The sequence below is a fragment of the Talpa europaea genome, assembly GCF_964194135.1.
Source record: "Talpa europaea genome assembly, chromosome: 12".
Classification (NCBI taxonomy): domain Eukaryota; kingdom Metazoa; phylum Chordata; class Mammalia; order Eulipotyphla; family Talpidae; genus Talpa; species Talpa europaea.
Window position 1 is genome coordinate 71,643,043 of NC_140079.1, and position 11,583 is coordinate 71,654,625.

General features: G+C 38.0%; 1 protein-coding gene across 1 annotated transcript; it reads left to right on the forward strand.

Moving 5' to 3' along the window:
- Positions 1 to 656: 656 nt before the first annotated feature.
- On the forward strand, positions 657 to 10,379 carry LOC311181680 (uncharacterized protein; the record flags this gene model as incomplete). Its single annotated transcript, XM_084250122.1, has 3 exons — positions 657 to 1,596; positions 7,607 to 7,695; positions 9,363 to 10,379. 3 exons carry the CDS (start codon positions 657 to 659, stop codon positions 10,323 to 10,325), a joined length of 1,992 nt encoding a protein of 663 aa, XP_084106248.1. The 3' UTR covers positions 10,326 to 10,379.
- Positions 10,380 to 11,583: the final 1,204 nt, after the last annotated feature.

Below are 11,583 nucleotides of genomic sequence, written 5' to 3' on the forward strand. Positions count from 1 at the left end.
ATGTATAGATACATTCCATCTTGAGAACTTTCTCTAGATTTGGAAAAAGAATAAAGATTGAAAAGAGTTAGCATAAGAATGTGAGAAGGTGGAGCTGACTATCCATGGTAGGAGTTGATGATAATGTGTGTCCAGGTTGAGGAGTGATTAAAAATGGAGTTTATGTGAAGGAGAGCTATTGAAGATTATATACAGTCATAAATAAAGATAGATGTATATTTACATATATGCCATGGTTTATTTTGCAATGGTAGGAAATGGTTTATTTTGCAATGGTAGGAAAGGGGAAGCATGTGACAGCAAGAAAGCCAAATGCACAAAGGATAAATTGAAAGTGAGAGGCTCAGAATTTGAAAAACAGCCTCTTTCTGCAAATGGAAATGAAAAACTAGTTGAATCTGAGAAATGTCAAGAACCTTTTCCTGTACTGTTAAAATTACTTTGGAGTCTCAAAGTTGGATATACGCTGTGTCTGATTTTTTTTTTAAATACTTCTTCCCATCTTAAAAAAAACTGAAGGAAGGAGGAATGTGAGTTTAGAACTCAAAATCAGAACTGTGCTCTATGACTGACTTCCTATTACTCTACAAAGTTTCAGCGATTTCTCATGGCGCTTTCCTCTCTTTCTCAGATTGTCTCCTGATGATGTTCCTTCCATGGAGCAGGTCAATGAGACCTCAGTGAGGGAGTTTGTCTTCCTTGGCTTCTCCTTTCTGACTGGGCTGCAGCAACTACTCTTCGTTGTATTTCTGCTCATCTACCTGTTCACTCTGGGCACCAATGTCATTATCATTTCCACCATCGTGCTGGACAGAGCCCTTCACACCCCCATGTACTTCTTCCTTGCTGTTCTCTCTTGCTCTGAGACATGCTACACCTTCGTCATTGTACCCAAGATGCTGGTGGATCTGCTGGCTCAGAAGAAGACCATCTCCTTCCTAGGCTGCGCTATCCAGATGTTTACTTTTCTCTTCCTTGGCTGCTCTCACTCTTTCCTGCTGGCAGTCATGGGCTATGACCGCTATGTGGCCATCTGTAACCCTCTGCGCTACACCATGATCATGGGCCCAGGGGTGTGTGTGGGCCTGGTGGCTGTTGCCTGTGCCTGTGGCTTTACTGTTGCACAGATCATCACCTCCCTGGTATTTCGTCTGCCCTTCCACTACTCCAACCGACTCCATCACTTCTTTTGTGACATCTCTCCTGTCCTCAAGCTGGCATCTCATCATACCCACTTTAATCAGATTGTCATCTTCCTTCTTTGTTCATTGGTCTTGGTTATTCCTCTATTTTTGATCTCGGTATCATACATTCGCATCATCTCTGCCATACTCCAATTTCCTTCCACAGTGGGCAAATACAAAGCTTTCTCCACATGTGCTTCTCACCTCATTGTTGTCACTGTCCATTATGGCTGTGCCTCCTTTATCTATCTAAGGCCTAAATCTAACTACTCCTCAAGTCAGGATGCTCTCATATCCGTATCCTACACAATCTTAACTCCATTGTTCAATCCAATGATTTACACCTTGAGAAATAAAGAGTTCAAATCAGCTCTTCATAGAGTTGTGGGGAGAACAATTTCCCAGCCACAAAGTTAACCTAGCCACTGGTCTTTCCAATCAGTAAAGCAAAAGCAGCAATTTCTCCCAAACAGAAATGAACACACAATTGAACACAGTGTTCAATGACAGAGACCATTTCTCCTGCATTTCCAAGTATAAAATTCAGGAAACCACAGTTTCTTGACTGGATTGTGTAGAGTATTGCCTATTGAAGGTTTGGTTTCTTTGTTTGGTTGGGTGTTTTGCTTTTTTTTTTTCAGTTGAGGAGAAAATATTGGATGGCTATTATAGGAAAAAATAAGGTGTTCAGAATTCTAAGTTGTGACAAAGACTGTTAGCCAATTTCAGTCAGATAAGAAACCAGCCCTGCAGAATATTGAATAACCCCAACCTCCTGTTTTAAGGGCTGTGGAAGATTGTATATCTCCATTGCTCTTTTTCTGAATGCTCCCTGATCTCAGTTTTCATTATCATCAGGTTGCAATTTTTTAATGAGATAATGTTTTATAAAGTACTTGTTGGCTTGTTGCAATATTTGGTATATAAGATATATCCAACTAATGTTCAAGTAGAATATTATACAAAAATCTATCCACTTTTGTGTCTCACATACACAGGAGCTGATTTGTCAATAATTTTTGTGCAGGCAAAAATCTGAACTTAATCAGAATTTTTTGCAGCTATTTAGAGGGGTAATGGCTAGAAGGCCATTGGCTAAAATGGCCAAGAAAAGCAGGCTAAATTTAAAACCATTTCATTACTAGAAAACTATGCAAAGAGCCAGCATTTCATGTCCTCCATGCAACTCTGGAGTTTACGTGTGCATTTCAGTTCTGAATCTGAATCAAACATTTTAGTTCTCTCTCCTTCCTACAAGAGTGAGTGTAAGCAGGAGTTCCATGGAGAGTGCTGTCTCCTCGCTTTATCTTTTTTTTCAAGATCCACTTGTCTACAAAATCGTCTGACTGAATTATTTTATTTCAAAGTGCTTTCCTTGTCCTGCTCAGTCTACTCATCAACGATGTTCACCTTCCAGGGATTGAAGCCAGAGTGAAGGGCGTGGGATATTTCATTCCTGCGTCCTGTTTTATTGTGGGATGCAGTGCTTATGTGATTCTTCCATACTTTGAAGCTTGAGATTTGATGAGGGCAGAGCCTGAAGATCACAGAAGCTGATGCAAAATTTATTTAATACCAAAGTCTCCCTTCCTTGGGCCTATAGTTCAACCAAGGCCTCTCGTCTATCAAGTTGCCTCATGAAAAGGAATGAACTGATAACTACAATTTGAATCAGTTCAGTGTGCTAGTTGATCAAGCCTGCACTGTGTGTAACTGTTTTAAAATGTTACTTTATTTGCAATTTAGAGCAGCCCTTAGAAGTATATATTATGATAATGAGAAAACTGGCATGCAGAGAATTAAAATGTCTTGGATGCTATTGAGTAGAATTGATACTGAGCCCACATCATCTGCTTCCTTTATTAATGTGCCTGTGGTGCTCATGCCCAGCCCCTTGCTAACACTATGACTTTTTTCATTAACAGAGTAGAATGCATAAGTAATCCTCTTCAACACTAGACCACTAAGCCATGTCACAGCTATAGAGAATAAGCACTGACATGCAGCAAGTTCACTGTGTGTTTAAAGATCATGTTTATTGGAATTCTTCTTCTGGCATTTTATCCTTTTTTTAATGTGATTGTATAATTAATTTGAGCTTGGACCTGTCCTCATAGGTTGGAACAAAATATCTTGCTCTCCTTCTTTCTCTTTACACACACACACACACACACACACACACACAGAGTTAATTTTAACGCCACTCTAGTTGTATGTCACTTGCAGGAAAATGGTAAGAATTTTAGATCTGGGGATGGATTCAGTGAGAAATCAAAGTCCCTTAGGCCTTCTAACTAGTCTTTGGATTCCAGTTGAGCTTACAGAGAAATCAGCATTTGAGTTTTGGGCAAAAATAGTCAAAAATAATAAACTAGAATTTAAATTTCCCATTTATCATTGTCTCTTATATGTATATCTCTGTTGAATACATCATAGGGGAGAGTAAACTACAGCAGAAGAAGGCATTATGGAACATTTGTGACTTTGGTCAAAATACAGTGTAATAGCACTAAAACTAGATTTGTAGCCTATCAGTCTGGCTTTGTGTATTAGGACTAATTATCTAAAAGACCCTTTAACATTGAGCAGACCAATCATGATTCAAAAAAAATGTAACTTGAAGACTATCAGTCTAAGTTATCTACAAAAAAAAGTACAAAAAGAATAGACTCAAGTTGAGAAACAACACCTAAATAACCACTACAAGAGGTCACCACAGATGAGTAAGTTTGTGCTTAGCTAGCAAAGATTGTATCACTTCAAGGATGTAAGTTAATGAAAGATTTTATAAAACATAGTTTTTTGTTTTCTTATTTATTAATATATATATCAGCTTTGACATTCATATAAAGATCAAGAGTTGACTAAGTTGATTGGATAGATACACTGAGAGAAAAAATATCAATGCATTATCTTTTTCTAAATTAGCATCTTCCCTAATTATTTTAATGAGATAGTAATAGGTTTGCACATTTTCAGAAAACTAGGCATTGTAAAATAAAAGATCTAATTTTACCTGGAATCGCTCAGTTCTGGACATCTCCCTGGACATCTTTCACTTGAGAGGGCAAATCCTCAGAAAAGCACATATGTATTTTTTTATAGGTGTACAGTCATTTTCTTGTTACTATCCTTGCAGTTAAAATAAGTCTGTGCTACAAGTATACGTGTATTCAATGACCAGAAATACAAGCAGTATAAGTCAAGTTGGAAGAATGTGATCCACTGGCAGCAAAAAATATGGCATAGAAAACTCCATCTCTTAGCAATTAGCCATAGTCCTCCTGCATTGACTGACCCAACTTTCATGTGTGAATGCAAAGTCCTCCAATGTTCACTGAGATGGCTTCCTAATTTTTTTTTCACCAAAACTCTCTACTTCCTGACATGATTTCCCCAACTATTGAGCTTTCCTTCATGGAAGACTTCTGGAACTTAATTTCACTTTCTGTTTCTTCACTCCTTATGTCTCCATCAGGAAGTTGCTCATTTCCCCTGATGAAACTTTATTAGCAAGGTGGAAAAAATACATATCAAAACATAATGCAGTACTCATTCCCAAAGGAGGTGATAACACAACCAGGGAGCAAATGTCGTATCTCTACGTGGCAAATGACCAAAAGCGACATTGCGGGTTAGGGTCAGTGGTGCATTCACTCAGATGAATGGAGAGATGACTTCCACGTGGTTATGATCCACAGAAATGTGGCAATGGGCTACATGCCCTGCATGTGCCACTGGGTTCAGAATGCTTATAAATAAATTCCTGAATAGCCTTACAGATGATACTCTCAAAGCAAAGAGTTCTGGTATGTATGGGTTCCTTTGGGAGTTCAACACAGCTGTGTTAAAAGGTCAATGAAAGGTGGTAGCAAAATAGAAAATTTAAATTATGTGCCTAAAAATGTACCTAGAAATATATTTAACAACTTCCAGTCAAGGCTTGTTAAAATAAAGCCATAAGGAAATTTTTCTCAAGAGTACAGGATAAAACCTGCATAAAACCACTGGCCAAATCTCAGCCTTGACTGTGTTCAAACAAATCTTCCTGTGGGTGCCCACCTTTCTAGCTAAATTCCTGTCCCTGGTCTTGAGACTACCTCTTATCACATAGTTATGCTTGCATCTGCTTCCCTACTAGATCAGATGGATTTTGTCAATTATTTATCTTTGTGCCACTGTACACCTAATGCAATGCTTTCTAAATCACAGCTTACAATGTGTGGTTGCTTAATAAAAGTCATTCCCTGACAATAATTTCCAGAAGAGAATTAAGAAATCCAATTGTTTGACTTTTAATTCAATTGTACTGTATTGGTTACAAAAGCAGGAATCCCCCAAAGTGCCAACTCTGTCTGCCTTCATCAAACCCTGCCTTCAACAATTACCCTCTGTCATCAACTCAGTCTTCCTATAAATCTCCAGTTGGATAACTTGGTTTCTGGTGAATTCTCAGAGTCTTGTAACCTTTTTGTCTGAATGTAGCTAAAATGCTCCAGACTCGAAGAATACTTATTTACATTTCTAGTGTTTTATAGAGATGAAAAGTGGTTGTTTTTGTAATCTGAATTCTCTTCTTTTTTATCTTATCCTCTTCCCATGTTAAATAAGATGTCCTTGTCCAAATTGAGTCATCTATTTTCTTTCTTGCTTTGGCCCTCCTGAGTCTCAGAGGGCCTAGTCCTTAAATCCCAGAGGTTGTAAATACTATACGTCCTAATTATAGAATCTGAATTGACATCTGACTATAGCCCAGACTATTTTCAGCCTCTTATTTAAGACTTTAAAAGGTCTGGACATCTAAACAGCCCTTTGTGAAATATTTCATGCAATGTCTTCCAGTCACATTCAGGATGAGTGTCCTTGTTTTTTACAAGGGACCTTCTACTGCTGCCTCTTTTGACATTCAAAACATTTACAAGACTGTGAGTCACCCAACTCAAAGACTATGTCAACTTCCTTGACCACTTGAGTTTTAGTGGGTAAGTGTATTTTCCTAGTCAGTTACTATCTAATGAAAGAAACATTTTCTATCAAAGATTTCAAATGCAAATGTGTTTTCACCAAAGTTGTTGAAATGATAAAGTCTTCCACTCAGATTGAGCTTACACACACAAATAGAAACACACACAAATATACTATGTCTTATGTTAAATTGAAGTGCTGAGAAAATCAAGTAACAGAAATAACTAGGGGACAGGAAGTTTCATCAGCATAGATTTATTTTTGAAAAAATGATGATTTTTGATAGTAATAAAAAAGTAGGAATGATATGGCTTATAGTAGAAGAGCAGAGAATAAATATCATAGTACATGAGAAAATTCAGAAACAAAAGAAAATTAAACCACATCATCATTAATTAAGTTTTTGTTTAACATTTCTTATGTACCCTGTACTGGGGTAGGGGGAAGGATGCAGCTGGTCATTCAGGACACATTGCTAGGCCCCCTGCCCCCAAAAAATAATCTAGGTAAGGATATGAGATAGTTTATATATTTGTATATAATTTGTGTGTGTGCATGCAAGTTAATTATAAATGAAAGATAATATCTAACCTACTCACCATATACATATGATTTTTTAAATCTATTAAATATTATGAAAAGAAAGAGCACTGCAGAGTCTAGTAGTCAGGGAAGATGTATTAGAAAATATGGAACATAAAAGGGAGTTGAATATAAAAAATAATATAGCTACATGAGTATATGAAAGACCATGAGAAGAAAGTATGAAAGCAGTACTTGGCTAAGATGAAGAATAAAGAACATCTTAGCTACAACCAAATTCTTATTTAAATCTCAGAAAAAGAAGCTGATGAATTAAGAGGATTCTGAAAACTATATGATTTTCAAAACTGTGATGACAATGAAGCAACATCCTTTTGATCTCCTCCATAGCCTTGGCTTATCTCTTTTCCTATTCACAGCAGTCATTTAACTCAGTTTTCTAACCTAGGACTTATAGAGAATAAATGTCATATAAAATTTGATATTTCAAGAAGCTTAGATAATAAAAATTGGATTATTCCCCAGACAAGTCAGACAGAGTTAAGTGAGTTATACTTGAACAAGCAGCACTGAACCATAATTTAGTTTCCTGGAAAAAGTATGTGGGGATAAGTACTCTCCTTGGCAAGATGAGGAAGAGGAATACAACGTGGTAGAAGAGACCAGATTAGCAGCTAGAAGACCTGAACTCTGATACTGACTTTACCTTGGGAGCATATTATTTAGTTTTGTTATATTCTATTTAGTTCAAAAACTTTGAAACCTTTCTAACCCAGAAGCTATACTACATGCTTCAGATTCAATGATAAAGCCCATCATCCCTGTATATAAGAAGTTTATGATCTCTAGAAAGACCCAAACAGATAAGATGAATGCAATGCCACATACTAGGTGCTATTATCGGATTGGCATAGGTTACTTAGCTCAGGAGGTGACGCTTACCTTTACCTGTAAGACAGATGCTTTTGCAGTCAACAAGGGTGTGAGTCATGGTCAAAATGAAGTAGGTTACAGTAGAGCAACATGTTTTCTGCAGAGCGTGGTACAAAGAAAAAGGCTTGTCATAGCGGGTGTGTGGACCTCAGCAAAGATGGCAGAGATGACTAGCAGGGCAGGTGTACAAGAGTGTCATGTCAAGCAACTGCTTTCATTTTATAGCCATTAAAATAACCATCAAGGGCCCTCCCTGGTGGCACAAGGGGTTAAGCACAGCACTGTGAAACTATCAGCAGCCTCTGCAGCACGAGTTCGATGCCCAGTCGGTCAGGGAGCTACCCCATGGTGCAGCAGACCTCTCCTGTCTCACCTGCTGCTTCCCTCAACAATGTATTTCAGGCAGTCTGCCTGTTCTGTTCCCCACTCTGTCTCTGGTGAATCTGCTCATCTCCCCTGCACCTCTGGTCTATACCCCAGTTCTTGTATGAGTAAATAAATTTTTTTTTTAAATAGCCATCAAGCTGGAGATGTTGAGTGGTGCAGTGTCATACTTGGTTTCTCCTGAATTTCTAAACCTGTTTCTGAAAGTAAAAATGATTAGGACTCTGGATGTTGTTATTATGAAATAAATGCTATTTGTATTATGTTATGATTTATAGCAATAAAATAGCTTATACATGAGAGCAATTGTTCCAAATGAAACACATTGTAACGTGGTATTGTACAAAGTTAAGGGAAGGAAAATTTGAAGTTAGTTCCTTGGAAATTTGGCTTTCAAAAAGCTATTGTGACTGCTTCCTGACATGTATGCACTGGAGAGAGCCTTGGAGAGAAATCAATTTCCTCTGACCAACCAGGGCCTGGATGAGGCTGTTCTGTCTCTCAGAGAAAAAGTTCCATACACAGTTCCATTGAAAAATGATTCATGAAAATGAAATCACTAGTCGCAGCATGAGAAATCTCCCTACCCATAAATCACCACTCCTATCTAGCTGTTCTCAGCTAAAAACTTTAAAAATAATAACGATGATCACTGTTATCACACCACCCGCCTTCTAATAGTATTTGCTTACCAATATCTTTCCTTACTTGACCTCGACCCGGTCACCATCCACAGTGACCACCAGTTATCAGGGGCAGGTGTATCCATCTGCACAGATGGATGTTGCAAAATGGTATATGCAACTTAGATATGTGACTATCCCAAAAGTAATTTGTCTATTATTTTTGAAAAATAATAACATCAGTTTTTGGAAGCAACAGACTATTCTTGTTTACTTTTGGGCAGTAGCAAAGAAGACATGGAAATATTCTGGGCTGCATGAAAGAGATGTATATTTAAGATCATCAAATTAAAATGTTTATTATTAATTATTTGGAAATTAAAAATATATCAGAAAACAAACCATATCACCTCTTATCTTATTCTAAATATGACTTTGTACCTTGCTTTTTCTCTCATGTTTTTGTAGCTTTGGAAATATCAAACAGTTGCTTCTTTCAAACTTTGCTCATTTCTATAGTGTAGTTAATCATTCTATTATTGAACGTTAATAATTTCTTGTAAAAATTATCTAAGGTACTATCTTTATCTAGATAGATTGAGATGGGGAAGAGAGGATGGAGAGAGGTCTATATGCTGAATCTGGAAATGTGATACCTGACTTGAAGGGCCTGGGGAGGCATTCTGTTTACAAGGATAGTTATCATTTTGTATCCCACACTCATCCACAGAAAGAAGTTCTCCAAATGCCCAATTTCAATAGAACCACTGTGGTCACACAGTTCATCTTGGTGGGTTTCTCTAGCCTGGGGGAGCTCCAGGTGCTGCTTTTTGTCATCTTCCTCCTCCTGTACTTGACGATCCTGGTGGCCAATGCTACCATCATGACTGTCATCCGCCTGAGCCGGCCCCTGCACACCCCCATGTATGGATTCCTCTTCATCCTCTCCTTCTCTGAAACCTGTTACACCTTCGTCATCATCCCTCAGCTGCTGGTCCACCTGCTCTCAGCCACCAAGACCATCTCTTTCACGGCCTGTGCCACACAGCTCTTTTTCTTCCTTGGCTTTGCCTGTACCAACTGCTTCCTCATCGCCGTGATGGGATATGATCGTTATGTGGCGATTTGCCACCCCCTGAGGTACACGCTCATCATGAACAAGACGCTAGGGTTGGGGTTGGTTTTTCTATCAGGAGTCACAGGTTTCTTTATTGCTTTGGTGGCCACCAACCTCATCTGTGAGATGCCTTTTTGTGGCCCCAACAGGGTCAACCACTATTTCTGTGACATGGCACCTATTATTAAGTTGGCCTGCACAGATACCCACATAAAAGAACTGGCTCTATTCAGCCTCAGCATCCTGGTCATCATGGTGCCTTTTATATTAATTCTCATCTCTTATGGCTTCATTGTTAACACCATTTTGAAGATCCCCTCAGCTGAGGGCAAAAGGAAAGCCTTTGCCACCTGCGCCTCCCACCTCACTGTGGTCTTCGTCCACTATGGTTGTGCCTCCATCGTCTACCTTCGGCCCAAATCCAAGTCTGCCTCAGACAAGGATCAGTTGGTGGCAGTGACTTACACTGTTGTTACTCCCCTACTTAACCCTCTTGTATACAGTCTGAGGAACCAGGAGGTAAAGACTGCTCTGAAAAGAGTTCTGGGGATGCCAGTGGCAAACAAGGTGACTTAACAAAAAGTTTAAATTAACTATAGTAGTCACAAAAGCCAAAGCACTCTGTCCCTTTGTCAGTCCGAACATGACTTGGACAATAGATCCAAGACAAAGACCACTGGCACCTTTTTTCTTTTCTTCCCTTCCAGAAAAGAGCAAGTCCATCTATATGGTACATTGTTCAGTGCTTAATTAAAATCAAAGAAAACTCAACTTGGCAAAAGAAAAAATCATGATAGGCTTTTAGAAGGGAAAATACAATACTCAAAATGAGGATGGTAAGGACTGTTTTCTGGTTGGATAGAGAAACCAGGATCTGAAGTTACTGGGAGCAGCTCATCCGGGACACAGGCTGTCACCAAAGAGTAAACCACTATGTACCAGGTTCCGTGAGAAATAGGAAAATTAAGATGAATAAATTGATGGTTTATGGAAATGAAGGAGTAGGTAAATAGGAAATGGAACAAGAAAAAACATTACAATTATATCCAGACAATCAGAGTTGTTCAAATGATGTAAACAGAGTCATGAGAACCAAAAGAATAAATATTGCTTCCTTCTGAAAGAAAAAAGATTTGTAATAAGTGAGATGAGAGAAGAAGGGGGAAACTTGAACTGAGCATTATGAAGAACAAGATCTCAATTATAAAGGAGCTGGGTTTTCCAGTGACCAAAATGTTGGTCAATGTTGATATTATTCAAACTATCTTTTTTTTTTCAAAATTTAATAAGTTTATTATTATGCTAATTATGAATGAAAAACACATTTCATTTTTTGTTTGTAGTTTCACTTTGTTTTCTCACGGCTAAGTCTTTTAGTGGATATGGTTTTATTTTAATAAAGGACTTAGCCAACAATGAGATCTTCAGGTTTGCTGCTACATGGAACATAGTGCTCTGAAGGGGCAGAAGTATCTTTAACCTTCTCATTGACAAACATTATGACAGACACAATGTAAAAGCTTATATGAATGTAACATTTTACTATAATAATTTGATCTGCAAATACTAAGCAGAATTGGTGTTAAAGCCCAACTCTTTTTTTCAAGCCATATAATGCAAGAAATGATATTTTTAATTATTGGCACTGGTGAAAACTTGATTTTTTTCATCTGTAGAACTATTTTTTTTTTTCTGAGTGAATATGTGTACCATCTAGTTAGCACCGTGCTTTATTCTGCTGGGAGACACAAATGCTGATAATTAGATCTCTCTTTTGCACAGTGACCCAATCAATCCTAGAATGCAAATCTTCTGTTTGCTAAAATTACATTGC